We start from the raw sequence: 25,750 nt of genomic DNA on the forward strand, positions 1-25,750 counted from the left end.
TCTATATAATTCTGAAATATACACTTAAAAAAATGGCAATGATATGGTTAAAAGAATACCTTACCTGCCTCTTTACCCTGTCAGCTTCCAACATAATTCAACAGAACATCTTGAGCTTCATGAAAAACTATTTAAGAACCTTGTAAATGTAACAAAGCTTGTGTTCCAAGAGGTCATTCATATTCACAACATTAGAGTTTAGTTGCAAAAAGTCAGTATCACCATCTAAAGTTATTCTTCCAAACAAAAATCTTAGCCATTGTTCCAGGGATATGAAACGTCAATAGGCAGCTTTAGGAATGGTGCTAAGAAGTTTTAAAATGAATGAGTGAATGAAAACAAACACATGTAGACTCCCTGGAAAGAAAAAGAGTATACTAGAAGACCCTGAGCATATTCCTATCATTAGCTTTGAATTTATGAAGAAGTTTTTAAAGAACTAGATCAACCTACATTTTTAAGGAGAAAGAGTACAAAGTACTAGACAGCTGAGCTGAGCAGTTCTTTGTCAATTATTTATTTAAATCCTTACCCGAGGATATACATATATATATTTTTTAAACATTTTTATTTATTTATTTAAAAATATATCTTTATTGATTTCGGAGAGAGGAAGGGAGAGGGAGAGAGAGAGAGAAAAACATCAATGATGAGAGAGTCATTGATTGGCTGTCTCCTCTTATGGGGACTGAGCCTGCCACTCAGGCATGTGCCCTGACCGGGAATCTGACTGCGATCTCCTGGATCATAGGTTGATGCTCAACCGCTGAGCCACCCTGGCTGGGCACCTGAGGATATTTTTTCCATTGCTTTTCAGAGAGAGTGGAAGGAAGGGAGAGAGAGAAAGAGAGAAACACATCGATGTGAGAGAGACACATTGGTTGCCTCTTGCACAAGCCCTGATGGGGCCAGGGATCGAACCTGCAACTGAGGTATAGGCCCTTGGCCAGAATTGAACCCAGGACCCTTCAGTCTGCAGGCTGACCAATGCTCTTACCACTGAGTCAAACTGGTTAGCGCCTTAATTTATTTTTAATTTATGTTTTTAGTAACTGCATTTGTCATATTATCTTTTTACAAATTTGTTTTGTTGATTTCACTTATTTTTTTTCTTCTTAAAAGAAAAGTGTGTTTACTTTTGCCAAATTGCAGACTTTCCTCCTAAGGCTGTATCTATCTGGAAATTAAAACAGAGTTCAGCATTTTGACTCAAATCTAAACAACCATGCAAAGAACTAGGGACAAAATTAAAGTGGAATTTTCAATTGGTCAGGTCAACTTTGTGTGGCTAGTCTGTATTCTTGCCATCTAAAAATAGTTGGCATTACCAATAGTGATGATGATGAGAGTGAATATTTTTAAAGTACTTATACTGTGCCAGGCACATATTTGTTCTGTTTAGTAGTGACCAAAATCCTATTAGGTGGGTACTCTTTTACCTCCATTTTACAGATGAAGAAAGTAAAATTTGAGAGCGTAAGATTACAAAGCAATTTTATAGCAGAGCTGAGATTCCAGCCCAGGTCTTTCTAATTCCAAAGTTGAAAACTGTGCCCCTCTGTATTCCTCTGATTTTACTTTACCTTTAGATGGGAAATTTTATAGAGGAAAAAAAAGCAAATTTTTATTGTCATAGGAATAAAGTGGGTTACTGAGCTTGAGATTGGTGGTGACAATGTATTTTACCCTTTAATTCTAAGTGGATTTTTCTCTTATCTACCAGTAACAGCATCTTATCTAGGAATCCAACAGGAAGGCACTGTGGACAGAACATTGAGCTAAGAATATATGATTGTGTTACAATTGGAAAAATAATGAACCTCCGCTTTAAAAATGATAACTTATTTCCACCTATTTCATAGAGGTGTTGTAAGGATAAAATGAGATAATATCTCAGTGAACTTTTTATGGGCTTCAGCAGAAGGAAGGTACTAGAATATAATACTAGAGCCTCATCATTACTTTTGATTATTTGCCAACCTTAGATGATTGTGGACAGAAAATTCTTTGTCAGACTGTCTTAACTGGCAGTACTGAGCATCAGAAAGTATAAGCATGAATTTGTGTGCCTCAGAAACAGGAATGAAATAAACATGACTTCTGATCTCTAAATTTCAAAACTACTCTCCTCAGAAAAAACAAGAAAGAACCTACATCCTGTCTAGCCAGCAGGATAACACCAAAGCTGCTCATAGTTTTTTGAATAAATTTTTTTTTAAATGTTGGGGGGAGAGAAGTATTGCTTAAGTGATAGCATAGACATATCCAGAGGACTGGATCCGCAATGATCTCGTCAAACTCTGGCTGCAAAAGATATGGGATCCCTGCCCGAGGCGCAGTTCCACAAATGTTCCATGTAAGTATGGGAACTGTTCCATGCACATTTAGCAGATGGAGTAAGAAATATGGCCAAAAAATTAAAAACTGATCTTTGCGTGAGTCCTGGGGGGTCTGACATCGCTATTCCAGCCATTGGATGTCTGCCTGAATAAGCCATTCAGGGGTTGAATAAGAACCATATGGTCTGAATGGATGTGCTTAGGGACAGTAGCGTTAACCAGAGGAGGGAATTTGATGAGCCCAGACAGTGCGCGCGTTGGTACTGGGCGCCCATGGGTCAAACTCCTACAAATCAATTAATATAACTTTAAGCCAAAAAAACTTCCCTGAGACATGGCATCAGCAATAGCACTTTGGACAGGCATCGGAGGGATGCCATATCCGATGAGTAGTAAACAAAGATTCAGATGGTAAAAACTCTGATAGCAGTGTGGGCATTGTTACCGAACGGGGTATTAAGGGTAAGGAAAACTCAATCCTGGCAAGCTCTGATGGTGACCACAAAGAAGGCTTCAGAGACTTGGTTTATTGCCAAAAGATTGACTTGATGATTCGACAAGACCCAGTTAGAAATATAGCACAGCATTCGAACTTACATATATATGACATTGGTTCCTAATGTCTTTGTATGGGAAACATGGGGCTGGATTAGACGAGGGTTACTATCTACCCTTCTAAAGCACTGGGTAGATCTTAGAGTAGAATATAACATGCTTCGAATTATATACACAGGAAGTAAAGAAAGAATAGCTCTTGAATTGCTCTAGAAATTTAAATAGTATGGGATGACAAGTTCTGATTTAGAATTTGGGCTGAAATAAGCTTCAGCATTCCCGCACCTGCAGAGTGGGAAGATAAGGCTTTTAATGGTGCTGTGCTCCAACTTCTGGCTTTTCTGACTGAAGAATGTTCTATATTGAATCACCAATATCACTTCCGTTAAAATCTTAGGATTTCCTTAGAGGGCTCCCATTCCAGATGCTGGCTGGACCCCGTGCTGGCTATAGTTCAAGACCTACCATAGTCACATCCTAGAGTGACTCCAGTTAAAAAATATGTATGTTTTCAATATTTAAAAATAAAAAATACTTTAAAAGTATACTCATCTTAAAAATTTTTTGTGGAATTCTGACAAATTCTCAAGGTTAGATTTTTTGATTTATAATGTATCTTGCTTAAAGACCATTCCCTGATGTGCATTATGAAATTCAGTGTCTAATAGCAAGAGATGTTGTTTAATACTGGTTTCTTAGGAAAACTTTTAAAGCTTCACTAGGAAAACTTTTAAAGCTTCACCTGGAATATGTTGTCTTTCTAGATAGTTTTAAAATATATTTGTTTTACTTTGATGGAATTTGAAAAGTGAGAATGAACAATCTGAGATTTTATTCTTGGAATGGGATAGTTTTACTTTCACCTTTCTAAACCTGGTTAAACACACTTGAATTGGCAAAAAGAAGGCAAAATTTATTCATTTTGTCTGGATAATTTGACTGATATTTAGACTACATCACTAGATTAGATATAATCTTTGAGAATAAGGATTAGAAACTGGTTCCCATCTGAGGATGTAACTCTTCTAGTTTCAGGAAAAGAAATAAAATTCTATGCCTATGGAAATAGAGCTTTTAAAGTTTTGGCAACTTCAGGGGGAAAAAAGAGACAAAAATAGAAAATACAACACTCAAAATTCTCACCTTTATGTGTTTATAGCATTTATATACTTCGAGTTGCTTTATTTAGTGTAATCTAATTATATTATTTCTGACATTAAAGTCATTATATATTGATTCATGTAATCATCTAGAAAATTAGCTCATATAACTTGATCTGCATGAAGTTCCTTATAGATTTCTTAAAGCAGTTATTATTAGGTTAAATAAGTTTCTTTTCTTAAAATCATGTGCTACATCAAGAAACTTACTGCTACCAGAGGTGGGAGATAGGAGGAATTCCAAAGAGATCCCTTCCTATAAATACAAGGTGGGAGGAAGCTAAACAAAACACACAAAAAGGAACATTTACCAGAGATTGAATTCAAACCTTCGGTAGGTTTTTAACTTCTTTGAAGGTATGTCTGCACAGAAATAATTTCTAAAGTTGTCTTAATCCAAACCATATTGGAATCAAAAACTAAAGTTAGCCCCCATTTTATAGTTAGAGAAACTAAAGAAAATAAATAAATAAACTTGCTTTAAACCAAAGATATTGTCATAATGAGGACTCATATTTGTAACACAGGCTACACAGGGTGAAGTTGTCTCTTCACAGACTGAAGTTGTTAACTAGTTAACCAAGTTGTTAATTAGTTGTTAAACTAGACACTAATCTCTTGTTGATTGGTAGATGAATGATACTTATGAATTCTTCATTTTTACCCATTAATCTCTGTTATTTAACTTTCTGATATAATTGTCTATTATGTTATAACTTCATGGAATAGATATAATCAGTAGCATAAATTTATGCAGTAAAAGATTCTAGCAAACCAGTTATGAAATACTACTGTTGTGTAGATGTTAAATAATCATGAGAATTGAGCGACATTTTATAAACTGAATACTGTATTTATCTTTTACCTTAAAGATAAGTTTTAAAAGGAAAACAAGATAATTTGTGTGGCTCCCTTCCCTGTTCTACAGTTTGTGAGTCTCCAGGAAACATAACAATGTTATTAAATATTTTGGAACCTACATCTTTCAGTGTTCTTATGGCCTTCACAATTCCTTAGCCCCTGAAAATGCAGAAAGTGAATTTTTTCCCCACAGGTACTCAAGGAGTTCTGAAATAACATGTGCTGTACACTTAACAGCTGAGCGGATTTTTAGTCTCTAGTGTTATTTTGTAGTAAAAGCAGTTCAGTCAAGTATATTAGAGTATTATTTAATGTCTTCAAATATATAATTCTACACTTCCAATAGATTTTTTTCTCCACTGATTTTTGTGTATTTTTGGACAGATATTCCCTTCTTTTCTGCCCATAAGTGACCTTGGGCAAGTCAACCTCCTTAGGCTCTGGCTTCCTCATCTGAAAAATTAAGTGCTTACATCACACGAATGCTGAAGTCCTTTTGAGCATAAGATGCAGCTCTGTGATTTTATAAAATGCAAAATCAAGCTTTAATGCTATAATATCCCACTTTAATATCTATTAGATTAAGGATCGGAATGTTCTGCCTTATAGCCGATCAAAATTTGACTTCCTCTTGCCTAATTTTTTGTGGACAAATGATAATTGCTCAGCACGTCTCTAAAAAGACTTTTATGGTGTCATAACTATTAAAATATTTACTGAGTGTTACTACCAGGGAAACAAAGATGCATTGGACCTTCTTTACTCTCCAGTATTTCCAGTTCCTTTCTGACATGTAGCAACCAAAACGACAGAGAATTCTAAAATTGAACTCATGCATTCATTCATTCAGTAGATTTCTTTTGCTTATCTACTACATGCTAAGCCCTGTTCAAGACATTCAGTATTTCTAATAGAACATTCTGTGGTGACAAACGTGCTAGATCTCCTCCATCCAACATTGTCGCCACACATGTGGCTGTGAAGCCCCAGCAATGTAGTTTGCGGGTCTGAGGAACTGAATTTTTAATTTTAATTAATTTAAATTTAAATAGCCACACATGTCACATTAAGGTTTTTACATACTAAGGAGAGGAGACAGACAGTAATGAAGTAATTTGAAAAATAAACAGGATAATTAAAAGTAGTGTAAACCAAAATGATTACACCCTGGAGGTACCCCTTCAGAATAAGGGTGGCCGAGGAAAAGTCTCTCTGGTGAAATGACACTTGACCTGAGACTGAATGACAAGACAGCAATATCAGGAATTGTGAGAAGTGTTCCCAGGGGGACCAGCAGATGCAAGGGCCCTATGAAAGGAACAGCTTAGTGTTTGAGGAAAGGAAAGAAGGCCAGTATGTCTGAAGCAATACGTGAAAGAGAGAGTAAGGCAGGAGAAGGAGGCAGGTGGTAGTTCCCACAGGCCACTCTTGCCCAGAGTTAAGGGAAATAGGGAAACCACCAGTCTTTTAAGCAAAACAGAGACATGATGTGATAATATGTTTTTAAAGATCTCTCTGAATGCTTACTGGAGAACAGATTGATTATAGGTAGAAAAAAAGTGGGGATAGGGAGACCAGGTAAGAAGCTATTCCATTTGCCATTGGTAGCAGTGAAAAATTCTGGATATATAGAATTAGTATAATTAAATGATTACTTACTAAGCATCGCATGTCATAATCCTTTTATGTTGTAATATAAGGTTGAATTTTTATTTAGCAACCTAACATTGCTGACAGTTACTCAACTCTAATAATGTTGCCTATTGTTATTTATATAAACAAATGATTTTCATAACATGAGTATGGTTTGTCAATGTTTGATGGTAATTCACAAAAATGCACCAGTAACAGCCTAGAAATGCTTGGTTTTTTTTTACAAAAGGCTTTCATTTTTACCATATTCTGCAAGTAAGATTTATCATGTTAGAGTTATGAGCTGATTATTTGATGTCTGCGTCTCGATAAATTATTCCTGGCTTTCTACTTATGTGCAGTATGTGTGGTTTATTGCAGAGAGTAAAGCTGAGAAGAATTCCAGTACACATGTTCACGCAGGGGCTATGCACATGGCTGGCCGGTGTATATAAGGGTTTTTTTGTACCCGGTCCCTAGTGTCTTGGCATTACTTTTATTATGTCTGCAGTACTCGTGTAGATGAAATGCCACAACACATTCTTTTACTATTGTAGCCTCAACCAGCCTTTTCTTTCTTTCTTTCTTTCTTTTTTTTTTTTTTTAAAGAAAAAGCAATTACCACCATAAAAATTCCTTACTGGGGAACTTTCCATATTGCGTTATCATTCCATGAGTCTAATAATAGTGGAATATAAAGAAAAAAATTTTAATACTAAAATATCTAAAAAAGACTTTTGAGGTCTCTGTAATGAGAAACACTAAGAGTCTGGAGTAGGCGAAACAAGAAAAGAGAAGTCAAGTCAGGTTTTTTAGACTCCTGGTACATGTTAGAGATTTAGAAATCACTGCCCAGCTAAAGATAATTTGCAAATCACACGCGCCATCGCCAAAGTATAAACATGGTTAAAGAACTCAGCCTGTTATCTATGGGGGGAATGCTAATGCCTGGAATTGGTCATTGCCTGCACCCTGTGTGTTTCTATCCTGATAGCTGTATCTGCCTAAAAGCTAATTCTGTGTTTTCTGTGAAATCTTGCAGTGGTGTTATCAGGGAGATTGTGTTGCTTTTGGCACGTGGCCCCGGAGCGTAGATGGGGGCTGGGGTGCCTGGTCACTGTGGGGAGAGTGCAGCAGGACCTGCGGGGGAGGCGTCTCTTCATCCCTAAGACACTGTGACAGTCCAGCGTAAGTAGCTAAAGTAAGCCGGAGCCAACAAAAAGACACAGTTGGAAATGATTCAAAGCTGTGGTTTCACATGTTATCTGTAAAAACGTTTCACTCCTGAGCCAAGTGCTTGTCTTCGGAACAAGCACTAGGCACAGGAGAGTGGAGGAGCCTGTTAGACAGACTTTCTTTTCTCCCTCGCCCCTTACTACAGAGCTAAAAATAAAATAGAGAAAAAAGAAAAGCATTGTGTATCTACCCCAGGTATAGCCAGGCTTCTTAATCTACTAATAATCAGATAGATTTCCTCCTCCAAGAACCTACTGAATTATGGATGAATCCAGGTCTGGTCTTAGCCACATTAGCATTATCCCCAGGAAACCTAAGGTCTTTTCAGATGTCACATAAAATTATTACTGCTACATTAGTATTAAAAGGACCAATGAGAGCACTTGAAGGGTTGAAATGCCTTGATTCGCATCACAAATCACAATGAAAAGAGTGCTGCCCATGTGTTAAAATAGTTTCCATTCACATGCCCCCATTCATCATCTTCCGGAGTTGCCACCACTTTCCTCCCCGCGACTGTTCTCTGCAGGTCAGCTGCTCCTCTCCCACCATCCTTCCCTCCAGCCCGAGTCCCCCAGAGGAAGGCCAGTCCCATCAGTATTCTCAGCTCTCCCCACTGCCCTCCCTCCCACCAATGCCCGTTACAGGTGGACTGCTCCTCTGCTTGGTCTTTCCTGTCCCTCTGCAGACTCAACTGCTCCTTAGCAGCTCCAGCAGGTCAGGGGCTTCACATTTTTGTCTAGAGCTCAGGTTGGGGGCCTTCTTTCCCAACAAATATTGTGATGCCGAACGATGTTAAGATATCACTTCTGCTTTTTTCCTCCTTCTGGGGTAAAGTTGTTATTTTTTTCTCATTTTAACTCAGTAGCCCTCTCCTTTGGCTCCTCTCTAAATGTCCCTTTTCTTGAAACTGTTTCCCTTGATATTAATTCTGTGTTTCCATTCTCCCACTTTCTATCAATTTTTACCCTCCTGCTAAACAGCGCTCCCTCACCGTCACCCACTCATAAACCCGCCATGCTACCACCGTCCTCACTACCTTGTTTTTGCCTGACTGACCCATTTCTCCCACGTTGGTTCAAGCTGGGCCATTTCTTTCCTTGCTTAGAGTCACCATTCACTGGCACTCAAAATATATTCAAAACTGTGACTTTAATTATCCCATTGATTCCAGTGAACCAAAGTTCTAAGTTAGACTTTGATCTTTTTAAAACAAGTACAGAATAATTAACGTAAGTTCAACTATAGTTTACTGTAGAATGATAACCAAAATTATAAAACCCTATAATAATAAATAATATGCCCAGATATTTAAGAGAATGACCAGACCTCTTTTAAAAGAACAACTTAGTTTTCAAAAATAGCATTCAAATTACAGCATATGGCCCTCCCTAACGTTAAATACTTTAAAAATTAATTTATGGAAATCAAATATTTGACATCTCACTTTTTCATTAATTTGAGTATTATATAAAGCATTTATATAATACAAACCCATCTGATGTTTAGATTTAATTTTTTAAACTGTATATTTGAAATGAGATAGAAATTCACTTCTGCATTATTTACTTCAAACTAAAGCTATTTCCAGAGAGTTATTTAGTTTCCTCTCTTGTTTCCAGTCTGGGAAAAAAGCGAACTTTTCATTTCCAACTTGGTGAACGTGTAGCATCAGGGTATGGGTTTTGTTGAATTTTTTTATTCAAGTGGCTTTTCATCATAAATGAGTGACTTAAGCTCGAATCTCAGACTGAACTAATCACCTGTTTGCTAGAATTAGAAAACACATCAATTTAATTGCATTTTCTTAGTGTAAATCATGACAATTAATAGCCTTGCAAAGCTGCTCATAGTAAATTCCCTTAATTTTAACATTCAGCAATCATAATCATTATTACTAACAGTCACGGGCATGATTATTTTAATAACTAATAAAATGTCAAATTTGGTATTTTCTTAAAGTAAATGTTAATATGTTTTCATCATGCAATATATGTACTTTCTATGTGGATAGATGTAGTATATTCACATGTTAAACAAAATGTGTTTTCAGACCTTCAGGAGGTGGAAAATATTGCCTTGGGGAAAGGAAACGGTATCGCTCCTGTAACACAGATGTAAGTAAAACCAAACTCTGCTGTGAAAAATTACATTTCCCCCAGAGCAGGGAAATGTTTTTAAATTAGAAGCTATTTTGATCAGAAATCCATATGTGTGATGGTGACATGAATTTTTAAAATTGTTAATAATGAAGGGAACCAGCCTCAGGTCCATCAATTCCATCAACAGGAGTCAAGAGGAAGCCCCAGCACTAGGAGAAAATACACTCTCCCCCAGTAAGAATCAAGAGAGAGCCACACTCCCCTGCACTGCCCTGGTCCCCCAAACACTCACAACTTTCCCATCATGATCTTTCTTGAGTTCACCAGTATTACTATGCCCTTTATCCCATTTTATATTTGCCGCTGCAAGAAGCCCAGACTCCCACCGCGTTCCTATTCCTGCCATCTAATCCCATAAGGCTCTGCATATCCCTCTTCTGTTTGTTATCCTGGTTCAACTGCTGAAACTCTCATGCCCTCAGGAATTCATGATCCATCATCAGCAAAAGTCTTGACGTCTCTGAATTTTCCTTCCTTTCACCTTGTTCTAGTGGAAACTGGCTGTCCTCTGAAGATACTGTTTCCTCTGCAGCTCTTTAAAGTTGAGGACCTGTGCTTGTTCCCTTAGCTCTTGAATTACTGGGTCCGAACGTGGATTGACTCTCTTTTTTATATCTTATTACTTCTTCCAAATAAAGCAAAATAAGCCAGTCAGAGAAAGACAAATATCACATGATCTCACTTATATGTGGAATCTAATGAACAAAATAAACTGACTAACAAAATAGATCCAGAGACCTGGAAGCATAGAACAGACGGATGGATCTCAGAAGGAAGCAGGGGGGGGAGTGGGAGGGAAGAGATTAACCAAAGAACTTATATGCATATATGCGTAGCCCATGGACACAGACCGTAGTGTGGTGAAGGCCTGGGTGGTGGTGGGGGAAGCAGGGTAGAGGGGTCGATGGGGCAAAAGAGGGGTCATCTGTAATACTTTCAACCATAAAGATAAATTAAAAGGACAACACAGCTTTTAATTTCATGTCATCAATCTTCACTGTCATGCTCTCCAACCCTATACTTGTCTTAATTCTTGGTTATTCCATAAGAGTGTAGATAATTTTTCCAACATCTTGTCTTCCAGATTTTTCCAGAAGCATATAAACCTATTGTTATTTCTCCTATCTTGAAAAAAGAAAAAGCCAGCCAGTTATTTTCTCATGTCTTATCTTCCTTTGTAACAAAATTCTTCAAAATTGTCTAAATTTAATGTATCTAATTCCTCTTCTCATTTTTGCTCCTGTCAGGTTTTTGCCTCCATCATTCTGCTGAAATGTTCTTGTCACGTCACAGAATCTTCCATGTTGCTAAATCCAGTAGTCAATTCTGAGTGTTTTTCTTAGTTGATTTTCACTAGGCTTCCGTGACACTACAACTTTTTGGTTGTCCTTTCGTTTTACTACTTCTTTCTCATTCCCCTTTGCCGGTTCCTATTCTTTTCTCTGACCGCTTTTTAAATTTTTAATTGAATTTATTGGGGTAAAATTGGTTAATAAAATTGCATAGGTTTTAGGTGTGCAATTCCATAACACATCATCTGCATATTGTACTGTGTGTTCACCACCCCAAGTCAAGTCTCCTTCCATCACCATGTATCACCTCCTTACCCTCTTCTACCTCCACCCACTCCCCTATCCCTCTGGTAATCACCAAAGTGTTGTCTGTGTCTAAGCGTTTCTTTTTGCCTTTGTTTAATCCCTTCCTCTTTTTCACCCAGCCCCGCAATCCCCTTCTCCTCTGACAGCTGTCAGTCTGTTCTCTATCTATGAATCCCTTTCTATTTTGTTTGTCAGTTTATTTTGTTCATTAGATTCTGCATATGAATGAAGTCATATAGTACTTGTCTTTCTCTGATCTCTTAATGTTAGAGTACCCAGGACTCAGCCCTTGGTCTTTTTCTCTGCCCTACCAATACTCATTTCCTTGGTGACTGAATCAATTTTCATTGCTTTTGATGCCATTCATATGCCATTTGACCCCCAAATTTGCATTTTTAGCTACGACTTTGTCGTTCTTGGATTCTAGACTCATATCTTATTATTGATTAGACTTTTAATAGACATCTAATATTTAAAATGCCCAAATGTTTTCTCTCAAACATTTTCGCAAACCTGTTCTTCCAGCAGCTTCTCCTGTCTCAGATGTCAACTCTGTCTGGCTCAAGCCCCAAACCCTTGAACTATTTTTGATTCCTTTCTCTGTCTCACAACCTGTATCCAATCCCTCAAAAAGTCCCATTGCTTTTGCCTTCAAAATATATCATAGATCTGACTGCTTCTCACTGCCTCCACTGCCACCACTCTTACACGGGATTACTCTAAGTAGCTTTCGCAGTAGATTTCCCCGTGCTGCTCCTGCTCCCTACAGTCCTCAGTATAGGAGGCAGAGTGAATCCCATTATTCCCTTTACTCCAGACCCCTCAGTAGCTCTCCACTTTTACTTAAATCTGAAGTCTTCACAAAGGCCTGCAAGGCCTGCACAATTTCACCTTCCATTACGCCTCTGAGCTCATCTCTTACTATTTCCTCCTCAGTCCCTCCGCTCCAGCCACATGGACCTCCTTCCTTGCACATGCCAGGCATGTTCCCAATGTAGAGGTTTTACTTGTCTCTTCCCTTTGCCTTGTATGCTGTTCTCCAGAATATCTACATGGCTAACCCTCTTACCTTTACCCAACTGTCACCTTATCAATGACGTATAGACTGAACATCATATTTAAAATTGTAACCCTCCCTGCTCCCTTCAACTCTGGTACCCCTAATCTTCCTTAGCCTGCTCTGTTTCCTCCATACCATCTTCTAACACACTCTATAGCTTATTTATCTTACTTAATTCTGTTAAATTTGCATCTTGAAGTAATTAAATGTAGCTTCAATTACAATGATCTTTTCAGGTTACTGGTATTATTTTTTCATTCAGTCAACAAATAATTGAGTGCCTCTTGAATATCAGAGTGTGCTAGTGTGAAAGGCAATCTTTGCCCACAAGGATCTTACTGTTTCCTGGGAGATCACTTATATAGGTCAAATTCTTTGAAGAAGGGGAATTCAGAAATATAAGTGGAGCATCAGAGCACCTGAAGTACTTTTGTCCTGACAAGATTCAGGGGAAGAGAAGACATAAATTGCTCTAGTATCTCTTTCTTAAGCACTGTATAAAGAGAGTTTTACCCAGAGTTCCTCCCCTGCTTCCTTAGTTAACTTCCTTCATGTTTTATTGGCCATGAGGCCACATGCCCACTCTTAAACCAGTCACGGGTGAAAGGAATGAGATTTCTACAGTTGGTTTAGACTAATCCAGATATGCCCCTAATGGGGTTAAGTCACATTCCCTGAGAGGTAGATTCCTGAGCAAAAATTAGAATTCTATTAGCAAGAAAGCAAAGAGTAATGGATATTGGTTATGTCCCAGGTGTCTGTATCAGAGCTCTTTTAGTTTCTATCTTTGCAGTTGTCCCCCCTTATCTGAGCAGAATACGTTCCAAGACCCCCAGTGGATACCATAGACTGTGGATAGTACCAAACCCTATACAATCTTTTTTTCCCCGCACACATACATACCTATAATAAAGTTTAACTTATAAATTAGGCACAGCAAGAGATTAACAACAATGAGTAGTAATAAAACAGAACAGTTTTATATACTGCAATAAACATTGTGTGAATACAATCTCTTTCTCAAAATATCCGATTGTACTATAGTCACCTTTTTTCTTGTGATGATGGGAGATGATACGCTAGACAAAGGGATGGAGCAGGATGGTGTGAGATTTCATCACACTACTCAGAACAGAATTTGAATTTAAAGGGAATTTAAATGCAATTTAAAACATATGAATTGTTTATTTCTGGAATTTTCCATTTAATATTTTCAGACTGTGGTTGACCTCAGGCAACTGAAACCATGGAAAAGGGAGACTACTGTACTGGTAGACATAGTAGCAACAGTAGTAGTAACTGCTGCTAACATTTATTGAGCACTTAGTACTTATCAGACCTACTATTTTAATCATATTTTCTCCCCACACTAAGAGTTCTCCTCAGTAGTGACTTAGCTTAGTAAAACATTTTTATATTTTAATTTTTTTCTATATGAATCTAGAAACACTCTGATAATTTAAAGTTTTGGTATAATCTATTCTATTACAACCTTGTTTTTGCAACATAAATTAACTCATAAGTGATTGGATTACTTTGTCCCATATTTTGTACCATTAAGCAATCCGCCAGCTGAAGTCAAACAACCCTGATACAGCTGAACAGAGGAAAATTGTGCTAGACTTGATGACCATCCATCCCACATCCTCATTTAGGCTGAGTTGGCCGCATGCTCTGTGGTTCAAGTCCTTCTTGGGTTTTCTGCCTGTTCTTTGTACATTGGCCTCTTGTCCTTACAACCCAGTATTTCTTTGTTAGGAATTTGCCATGTATTTTTTAAATTCTGCAGTATTTTCTTAGAATTCTTATTGTTTTCATTAGTGTTCTGTCTTTTGTCTGCCTCTTATGCTATTTTCCCCTTAATGCTTGTTATTTTTAGTGTGCAATTTTGCAGAAAGAGATTTTTCAGAAATGTATGTATCATATTAGAGCACAAACTTATATTTTACAAATCTTCAGTGTCTTCCAGTTAACATAGAATGGCTCTGAACATAGGAGGACTATAGGGCTATTGTGTTTGTAACCTTTAGGTTAACTTATGTACTTTTTTCTAAAGGTGTAATGCTTTAAATGTTCTTTTATTCTATAATGCCTGAGTGTCTGTTATGAGCTACTTTATTTCAGGGATTCAGTAGAGTGTACTTGTCTTTTAGCAGATTGGCCTCCTGCCTTTGTGCATGTTTTATACAGCTTAGTACTATGCACATCATAGTTAGTGACTCTGTGAATAAGACCTGAAAGAAAACTTTTCAATTAGTTAAAATCAATTTAATAGCCAAGAACTAGACAACAATGCATCAGCATTTTGGGCTTGGTCATTTGTGATACAAGAGCTTTTCTTGAGATTTAAATAGAGGCAATACAAAGGATAAATTCAAGTGATCACAGAAGAATTTTCAAATTAGTGCCCAGGATGAGATGTTGGGGGGTCAAATGGCAGGAACTCTAGGGCTCTTTATTTCGTGTCCTGAATCTTTGAGGCTCGCCCTGTGCTTTCTCATCTGTGCCCTCATGTATTTGATGCATCCTACTCCCACTCCTTTTGAGATCTTGCAGCCCATTCCACATAGCCTATCAGTTTCCCATATAGCAGAGTAGTCTTGACCTTCTCCTTTCTGTGACTGACCAGCTGGTATTGTAGATACTACTTAGTTCTTATGTTTTTACATAGAATAATAATTATTATATTAGTTCTAACTCTCTGATTAGAGTTGAGGAAACTTGTCTCGCTTCGGCAGCACACATACCAGAGTTGAATTAGCTTCATTAAAATCACAATTGAAAAATAGAATAAATTAGAAAATCATAGGGAAAAGATAATACTGTAAAGCTGGGGTCAGTACCTTAAATATGTACCACATGGTCCTTCCACTTACTAACGGTGGGCCACAGATTTTGATCTGAGTTTCCTAGTGACCCATGTAAAGAGGCAAACACTATCAGTTCTACAATTCATAATGTCTAGTAGCTATGACAAAAGGAGATATATCCACAAGGGAACACTTTACTATTTTGAAGCCTTGACACTCCTCCTGTGTGGATCCCTACACTGTGGTAAATCAGATCGAATCATACAAGGTTGACAATATTCTTTTTGCTTAGATTAGAGGAGTCATTATAACCTAGAACTCATGTAGGCCAAACAAAAGTGGCTAGCACAAAAAGCTAGCCACACATCCTCCCTAATTTTATTCTCACCACAGACATTTGAAAGGTATAGGAGTGGTAGGAAGAGCAGATGTTCCCATTAGTTCCTCATTTACCCAAGTTTCAAAGAAAGAGAACCTCAGAGATAGAAGAGGCAACTTATAAAGAAAAATATCTCAATTCTAAAGAGTTTAAAATAGATCAGAAAAGGGTATCCAGCTGCAAAATTGGCCTGACCACTCTCGCCAGCAACATAACCAATCTAGAGGCCAGACATATTCACACACAAGACCCTGAGGCTGATTAACTGCAGCAGGATATATTTGATGGGCATCACCACTGGTCATGCTCAAAAGACTCTAGACAAGGACTCTTTCTTTGATATCCACATGATGGTCTCCAGAACAGACTAGCAGGTAAAGACAACAGCTATGGCAGAAACAAATGAATATGCTTTTCATCTTGAAATGACGGAGAAACCAGGAACATTTATTAAAGTCACACAGGAGAATTGGATGGAATTTGGTCTTACATTAAACCAGGAACTACAATAGAATATTTGGGATCATAAGCTAATCTCAGGGGCATGGCCATGTGGAACTTGGGTCTGGAGAGCAGAAATTTATGGATGTAATGATCTTAAGAATTCATTGGTTGTGGATACATTTCCCCTCTTTGGACATAGAGATAAATGATTGATAAGGTCCTGACAGGTCTTATAAATGTGTAAAGGTAGGAACTAACTAATAGAAGTAAAGCCTTCAGATCTGTGTACTATCTGCTGAAAAGTGTTTGCTCAAAAATATACTTTTGATTTTTATCTGCATGGAATCTCCTTTTTATTGGCATAAAAAATATTGTTAATCAGGCATTTCTGCCCTCCTGAGCAATTTTTCATTCCAATGACAGAAAATTATCATTGCAAAATGTTCTAACAGGGTATACATTGGTGTATATAGTATAACTTTTAAATAGGACTTATAGATGTTGTGAATACCTTACTTGATAACTTGATTTTTGTAAGAAGTAAAAATATGGCTGTGTTAAGTTTATAAGCCAAATGTTATATCAAAGCCTAAAGAAGAATTAATAGTTACTATGAAAAGGACTTTTCTACATTTCTAAAATGAATTTCCTGCTGTTACTTAGGTGTTTCCCGAAACCAAGAAGATCCTTGTGTTTTTCCTGTTTGATATTGTTTGTGATTTGTGTGTCTGCTTGATAGTGTGACTAGGATAGAACTACTGGTGAAAACCTAGATTCCACTTTGGCTGATACAGAAAGTCATATATTCCTGCATCTTAAATATTTCATTTCCCTCCTTTATTTTATGCATCAAACCTATAAAAAAAAATTACAGAGCCAGAGGGGGTTTTCCAGGTCATCTGTGGTCTGTTCTAGAATTTAAGCATAGATTGTACCTTTCCTGGGGTTTTTTTTCTCAGTCAACTGTGCTAGAAGGGCGTGGCATTCTGTAATGTTTTTCTTCTTCAGTCCATTGCTTCAGGTCATTAAGTGGTGTGATTGCCTTGGTTGTGGAACACAGAAAAAGCATAGCCTGTATTTAGAAGCAGGATTGTGGTGAAAACGTATGGACTTTGGATTTAAATGGACTTAAATTTAAATCCTGACTATAACACTTGTTGCTGTTTGACCTTGGCATGACACCTAACCTCAGGAAGCTTCGGGGAACTCTTATATAGATGGAGTATGATGATATCAAAGTTGCAGGCTGTTTGAGAATTAAAAGAGAAACACATGTAAACTATCTAGTGCTACTCCTAATACTTAATGTGTACTCAATACAGAGTAGTTATTATTTTATATACATTTATGCTCTGTAGATTAAAAAGTACTTTTGTGCATTAGATCTTCAAATCACTCTTATAAAGAGAAGAAACAAGTATTTTTTTTTTTATCCTCACACGAGTATATTTTTTCCATTGCTTTCCGGAGAGAGAAAGAGATGGGGGGGAGGAGAGAGAGAGAAGCATCGATGTGAAAGAGACACATCGATTCGTTGCCTCCTACACGTGCCCTGACCATGGCCGGGGATCGAGCCTGCAACCGAGGTACGTGCCCTTGGCTAGAATCGAACCCGGGACCCTTTCAGTCAGCGGGATGACTCTCTAACCACTGAGCAAAACCAGCTAAGGCAGGACAAGCATTTTTTAAAAGAGGAACAGGCTAGTACCATGGAAGGGATTCAGTAAGGTATAGAATTTCTGAGTACTGGTCTAGAGCTCTCGTAACAGACGAGCCCTAGGGAGGTGGGTGTGGCAAGGTAAGCTTCCCTGAAAGTGTTTGATCACCTTTGACACTGATAGTCTAACCTTACCCTGCATCAGAACTAGATAGCTGAGAACATTCTGAAACTACCGAGCTTGCTCCCCGGGAGAGGTGTGGGGTGAGTGATGCCAAAGTACGGAGTTGATCTATTAACTAGCAGTTTATAACTGTGTCCCAAGTTACAATCAGAAAACAAATCTGTATCAACCTCTTTATTCTTATAAATATTATACACAATATACTATTATATATGTCAAAAAACACAGGGGCCGTGTCTTTCCTCTTCTTTGGGTTAGTATGAATTTTATGGTGTGCATCAAGTTTTGAGAATAAGGACCATATTTAAGCACAGGAGAGAGCTTGCTTGTTTATTTTGTTCTTAAAAGAGATGTCTAAAAAATTAGCAAGTAGAAGTTTGTTTCTTAACGTATTTATAGGCTTAGGGGAAAGGGTTATGCTCTGGATAGACGGCATTTTAATTAAATCCAGACTCTACAAGGCACACTAGAACTAACTTTAATTTTGAAAACTTGCATAGAGGATTACCGTATCAAATATGTCAGCTAGATTCAAGTTTGTCTGGACAATGTAGGTTTATCAGGCTTTTGTGTTTCTTTAAAAGTAAATGTACGGTGAAACTACAAAAAAATCAGAAGCTATGTGGGGGACAGGAGATAAGTAGGTTGGATCAAAACTGGGGTTGCAATGATTCACTATTTACATCGACCACAAAATTTAACCTTGGAAATGCCCTTATGAATTACTTCAATGAGATAATCAGACAGTACCTGAAAGCTAGGAAATTGGGAATTTTGTGGGCAACCTGTAAAAGAGGGTGTGGAAGCAAGGCCTTTTTAAACACACGTGGCATTTTTTGGTGTAATTTAGAAAAAGATGCCTGTCCGGGTGAACAGACAAGCTGTGTCCCTTCTCCAGAGTCCTATGTCAAGTGTATGGCTTGCTCAGCAGAGCAAGGGCTGGAATCCAAAGTCCACTCTTGCTTCTGGAGCTGGGGGGTTTCACCAGCCAAGTGTATGCTGCTGCTCTGCAGAGGAAGGGATGAAACTTGGGGAGCATAGAAGGTTTGTCTGGTTGTAAGAGGGAGGGAGTGAAGTGCATTCGGTGTGAAAGCAAGAAAGGAAAAAGAAGCAGACGGTGGGAAAGATTTGAAGGATGTAGAAGAAAATGCCAATTCTGCAGTTTTCCCTGCATCTTCCCCCTGCCCACCTCCTGCAGGACGGGGAGAGGAAAGGGGAAGGGAAGGGTTTGCGTCCTCAGTCTGCTCCTCACTCTTACCTATAAGCAAAGTCCAGTATTTTCAGCATTTGCAAAACACTTGGGGATGTACGCCTCTCAAAGGTATGGGCATTTGGGTGTGTTTTGCAAATGAAAAAAATAAAAAGAAGGCACAAAGGGATTCCTGGACTTGCAAGGTCACCTTGCTTTTCAGGAGTAACCAGGATTAGAACCCCAGTAATAGAAAAGCCACTGGAAAGTTTGTCAGCAAAAGCTGAGATTTCTTTCTGTAGCAAATTATGCCCCCAACAAATTATTCTTTTTTAGATTTATCTACCAATAAAAAGTATTAAGTCAAAAGGAGTTACTTTTAAACTATCAGTAAAATTGGAAACATAAGATAGTCTATAGAATATGCTAACTTAACACTGATCGCTGAAAAATAGTGGTGGTAAAAATGATAATATTAATTTTTAAAATTTCTTTGAAAATACTAAGATCAAAAGATGCTGAGACCTGCTGCTTTGCTCTCTGGATTGATGTGGCGCCTTGCTGTTCGCTTTTTGAAAGGCGAGGATGCTTGATTAGTGTTAACACTAGGAGGCCGAAAACCTGTCAGGCTTTACAGAAGGAATTTGTTGCTTATGCCCATTGCTCTGTTAGGATTTCTGCAGAGTCAGCATTTAGAATCCCTAAGTAATTTAAAAAGCGCTACTCTTTAAACTCTCTACTCTTCCTAAACAAAAACAAAAACAAAAATTTATGTAATTTTTTTCTTAAGAAATGAACTCTTCTTTGATCTCCCTCATTCTTTAGAACCAGCGTATACAGTTCCTCCTGAGGGTATTTCTGATGAGCACAGATTCAGAGCATGCACTGAGGGACACATTGAAACCAGGGGCGCAGAACACTGGCTTGATACATTCTAGAGCCAGAAAGGCCCGGGATCCAGTCGCCAGTCTGCTGCAGCCCCCTTAAGCCTGTCCATCCTCGTGCCCTTCTGTGAACACCCCAACACGCTCTTGCCTTGGGGCCTTTGCGGTTACTGTTTCGTGAACACTCTTGCACTCACTCAGCTTCTTTTAGCTCTGCTCCAGTGCCACCTTATCTGAGAGAGTTTCTCTGACCTTACTATTTAAAACAACTTCCCTCCACCTCACTATCAATGGACAATATTTGCTTAAAAACTAGTTTTGCTGCTTGGCAAGGCCACTGACAACCTCAGTCCTTGTGTGGGATTCCCTGAAAACGGCCAGACGAGGAGAGCAGTGGCGCACACGAAACAAAAGACACCGGAAGCGTATCTTTCCGGCGGGATGCACTGTGTAGCCTGTGGTTCATGGTTAGTTTGCATTTTTTAGAAAGGCAGGTAAGAAGGGTAATATGACAAGCAGACTCATTTGGTTTGGCATTGCAGTGTTTTAATGTGCAGAAAAGTATTTTAAAATGCAGGGCTCATAACAGCATGTAGACCTGCTGTCACTATTTTCAGAATCTGAGGCTTTGGGCTTGATATGGAGACGTTTGAACCACAGTGTATAGGATATAATGATGACCATGCAAATATTTGCACATTGTGGTCTATTATTTTAGCACATGCTTTAAGGGACCGGTCACAATGTACTGACCTCAGAAAACTGTATAAAGTACAGTAAATGTAGAGTTCCAAGGGAAGGTGGTAAAAGTAAAAATGATATCTGAGAGTGTAGCATACTCATTTATCCACAATTAATAATATTTCCTAATGACTTGCTCTGTTCTTCCATATTTAAAGTGGATGCTTCTCGGTCAGTTTCAGAAGCAGTAGCTTCATGCAGAACTCCAAAAGATACATCAAATTTGGTCATACTGCTCAAACACTGCGAGATGTTAATACTTTTAATTCTTTATGAAGTTAAATACTGAATTTAGGATGGCCCTGTGGTATTTGGCATCTGGACCTAGCTAGATTGGCAAGATTTTCCTCTGTAAAAAATTCAGGTAGAAGAAGCATTCCAAACTTTTAAAAACAAATAATTCTCTCTTCACCCTCTCAACCTCCTACTCTCTCCTTCCCCCCCCCCACGTACATGTTTTGAACCAAATTAGTATTTTATTTTCTATGATGTTAAAGATTAAATGTAAATCCTAGTAAGTCCAAATTCCTTGAGTTGGAAGGTGTTTAAACTTGAGGCCTAGCATTTTGCCCAGTTCATCCCATGTCTTAAAAATATGCTTTTTGTCAGAGCTAGACAGTAAACAGCTATAGTAGTCGGGATCCAAACCACAATTAATAGTGCTGAATGTCATGTTACAAACCTGCCTCTTGATTCCTTAAAATAAAGAGCTGGGAGTAGCTGTGGTAACTGGACCTCAAATACTGCTACCAAAAAAGAGTTTGTGTTTTAGTTTCTTCTCCTAGTCTTTATGTGTGTTTATAAGGAGATATACCTGATGGATAGATTGTAAAGTGGACTATGACATGCATTTGAGTGTAAAGTTCTATGGAAACTGCGTAACACTTAACTTTGTTTAAATGACTTCAGTTATTTCTTCTGTGGCTAAGATTACAACTCAGACACTTCAGTCTGAATACTGGTTGTAAAAGAGTAAAGCAAATGCCAGAATTCTAGCCAGACAGTAAGGCAGTGAGCTAATGTGATGGAGTTCAGGCAATTTTAATTTTAGGGACATTGTCCCTTGGTTTTGGAATTTTTCAACAATCGTACCATTTATGATTTTATTTTATTTTAGCCATGTCCTTTGGGGGCCCGAGATTTTCGAGAGAAACAGTGTGCAGACTTTGACAATATGCCTTTCCGTGGAAAGTATTATAACTGGAAACCCTATACTGGAGGTAATGTATAACCTGGCAGAGCATTCATCATGCTTGAGAGCTTTGCAAACATAAAAGATATATAAGTACATACAAATACACATACATTCCTACACATACTAGTAAAAGTTAGTGTCTGTAAATCAAAGCAGGAAAATGCTTGTAGTACTATAAAGGTCTCATGGTTTAGTTTCCCTGTAATAAAGTTTATATGTTAGTACAAATGATCAGAAATCATTTTTTAAAACCTAATTCTATTTAACAGTGTACAGAGGTCTGATATAAAACTAAATAATATTTTTGAATTCTTGGCTTCCTTGAGGTATATGGACGTTATATTATAATCATTTATAATCAGGGAGTATTTAGAGTTATCACCTTACAAACAAATTGTAACAATATAAATCAACTCAAAGAGGCCAGAAAAAATCTGTGTTCTTTCTTGGGAAAAAGCTAAGGATCTTTCCATAGATTTTTATTATTCTTTTTTAGTGTTGGGAAATATTTTTGCTTTTTAATTTGGGCATGTATCAGGCAACAGTTTTTTAGTAAGCACAAAAAGTTTGCTTATGCTCTCAAAATACTAAATTTTGTTAGAATTTTTTCTTGGAAAAGTTGAATGCACATTTAAAATTTTTGCTTGTTTTAACATTTTTGAAATTTTTTCAACATAGAACAATATTGAAATAATTTTACAGTGACAAGTTTTTACCCTCCACCAAGATTCTACCATTAACGTTTTAGTATCCATTTTTTATTACATGTCTAGTCATCTCTCTACCCATTCATCAATCTATGCTATTTTTTGATGCATTTCAAAGTAAATTGTAGTCATTAATAATATACTTTCCTGTAAATACTTAAGCATGTATAACATTAACCACAGTTCAGTATTATTTACTTCTTTCTTTTGAGGTTAGATTATGTACAATGAAACTCACAAATCTTAAGTGTACTTTACCTGAGTTTTGACAAATGCATACACCTGTAATACCCTGTTGAAATCTAGAACATTACCATTACCTTCATAGTCCTTCCCAGTCAATAGCTGCCTCCACCTACTTGTTCTAAGAGGCAACCACTGTTCTAGTTTTTTTTCTTCCCATAGATTAGTTTTGCCTATCCCAGAACTTCATATAAATGAAGGTATATTATATTTACTCTTTTGTGCAAGGCTTCTTTAAGCCCAATATTTTTGAAATCCATCTGTATTCTTGCATGTGTAAATAGTTCATTCCTTTTTATTGCTAAGCAGTATTCTATTATAATAACCAGTTTGCTTTTCCATTCTGCTCCTGATGGACACCTGGGATGTTTCTAGTTTACAGTTGTTATGAATAAGCTGCTGTGAGCATTTGCATACACATCTTTTTGTGGGCATATGTTTTCATTTCTCTTGGGTAAATACTTAGAGGTAGAATTGCTGGGTAATAGGGTAGGTATGAGTTTAGTTTTAAAAGAAACTGCCAGATATTTTTCCGAAGTAATTCTACCATATCACACTCCCACCAACAATGTATGAGTTCTGTTTGTTCCACATCCCTGCCAACATTTGATGTTTTTAGTCTTCTTCTGGTGGGTGTATAATGGTGTCTCAATGTAGTTTTAATTTGCATTTCTGATTACTGATTATGTTGAGCATGTTTTCATGTGCATTTATATATCTTCTTTTGTAAAGTGTTCAAATTCTTTGCCTATTTTTTAGTTGGTGTTTTATCTTTTTATTCTCGAGTGGTAGTCATTTATTAGATAAGTTTTATGAATATTTTCTCAGTCTGTGGCTCTCCTCTTTTTTAGTGGTGTTTTAGATGAGTATAAGATTTTAATGAATTCTAATTTAAAATTTTTTTTTTATGATTATTGTGTTCTGTGTCCTTTCTTAGAAATCATTGCCTACTTCAACTCAAGATGGTATTTTCTTGTGTTTTCTTCTAAAAGCCATGTTTTTGATCTTTACATTTAGATGTACAGTCTAAAAATAATTTAGGGGTATGGTGGGTATTTATAGTGTATTTATGGACTCTATTTTGTTTCATCAATCTATTTGCCAATCCCATGTTAGTACTACACTGCCTTAATTACTATAATTGTATAGACTTGGACACAGGTAGCACAAGTTCCTCCAACTTTGATTTTTTTAAAAAAATAGTTATTTGGATATTCTAAGTGCTTTGTGTTTCCATATAAATTCTGTTGTTGATTTCTACAGAAAAACATGCTGGTCTTATGCTAGTTATCATGTTGAATCTATAGACAATAGAGGAAGAACTGATAAATTCAAATACTGTATTGAATTTTCCAATTTATAAACATGGTATATATCTCTATGTATTTGTGCTTTCTTTAATTTCTCTCAGCCATGTTTTGGAGTTTTAGGTGTAAGGTCTTGCACCGCTTTTGTTAAATCTATTTCGGTGTATTTATGTGTTTTGACACTATTATAAATGAAAGTTTAAAAATTTTTAATTGTTAAATATAGTATATAAAAATAAAGTTGATTTTTACATATTAACTTTATATTCTGTTACCTTAGGATTTTCTTGCTAAATAATTATAGTTATGTTATCCTTTTATTTCATTTTCTTGCCTTAATGCGCTGGCTTGACCCTTCAGTACAATTTTTGCATGTGTTGATTATATGTGATTTTCTTCTTTATTTTGTTAATATGGTGAATTACCTGATAGATTTTATAATATCAAACCAACCTTTTATTCCCAGGATAAACCCCATGTGGTGATGATTTATTATCTTTTTATGTTATTGGATTTAATTCCTAATATTTTATTAAGGATGTTTGCATCTATATTCATAAGGAGAACTAATTTCTAAATTATATTTTCATCATGTCTTTGGCAAGTTTTGGTATCAGAGTTACTCTGGCTTTCCGAAATAGAATTCTTATTTATGTTGAAAGAGTTTGTAACATTGGTGTTATTTCTTCCTTGGAATAGATTTCGTTAGTAAAACCACATAGGCTTAGTATTTTCTTTGTGAAAGTGAATTTATTACAAATTCACCTCCATTAACAGATAAAAGAACTATTCGGATTTTTAAATTCTTATGTGAGTTTTTGAATTTGTATCTCCAATATATTTATGTTACTTCTTTGTTGTCCAATTCATTGACAGAAATCTGATCACAACATTATCTTATTATCCTGTTTAATATCTGTAGGATCTGTAGTGATGTATGCTCTTTCATTACTGATATTCATAATATATATTTTCTCTCTTTTTCTTGATCAGTTTTATTTGAGGTTTATCAATTTTATTCTTTTTAGATTATCAACTTTTGGTTTTAGTACTTTTCTCTGTGTCTTTTTTCTCTTTCATTAATTGTTGTTCTTATATTTTTCTTGTTTATTATGGGGCTTTTTTTGGTCTTCTGCGTTCCCCAAATTTGATGTGTTTTTATTTCCTTTAGTTCAAAATATTTAATTTACATTGTGGTTTCTTCTTTGAACTGTTATTTTTATTTCTAAATATTTGATATAGTCTAGACTTTTTGTTATTGATTTATAATTTAATTCTATTATGGTTAGAGTATTCTCTGTATGATATAAATTTTTAAAATTAATTGAAATTTGTTTTATTGTACAGCTTATTATCCGTGCTGGTGAATGTTCTGTGCATACTTGAAAAGAATGTGTTTTCTGCAAT

The 25,750-nt window shown here is 36.7% G+C and overlaps 1 protein-coding gene across 2 annotated transcripts in view; it reads left to right on the forward strand.

Moving 5' to 3' along the window:
- ADAMTS6 (ADAM metallopeptidase with thrombospondin type 1 motif 6) overlaps window positions 1–25,750 on the forward strand; it is a 207,326-nt gene that overhangs the window by 115,603 nt on the left and 65,973 nt on the right. For both annotated transcript variants that reach the window (XM_081132538.1, XM_081132539.1), the window contains 3 exons: window positions 7,590–7,735; window positions 9,837–9,900; window positions 22,009–22,111. In XM_081132538.1, the coding sequence (XP_080988664.1) occupies window positions 7,590–7,735; window positions 9,837–9,900; window positions 22,009–22,111 (313 nt within the window). The remainder of the gene's footprint in view (window positions 1–7,589; window positions 7,736–9,836; window positions 9,901–22,008; window positions 22,112–25,750) is intronic.

The sequence above is a fragment of the Miniopterus schreibersii genome, assembly GCF_964146895.1.
Source record: "Miniopterus schreibersii genome assembly, chromosome: 3".
Classification (NCBI taxonomy): Eukaryota; Metazoa; Chordata; class Mammalia; order Chiroptera; family Miniopteridae; genus Miniopterus; species Miniopterus schreibersii.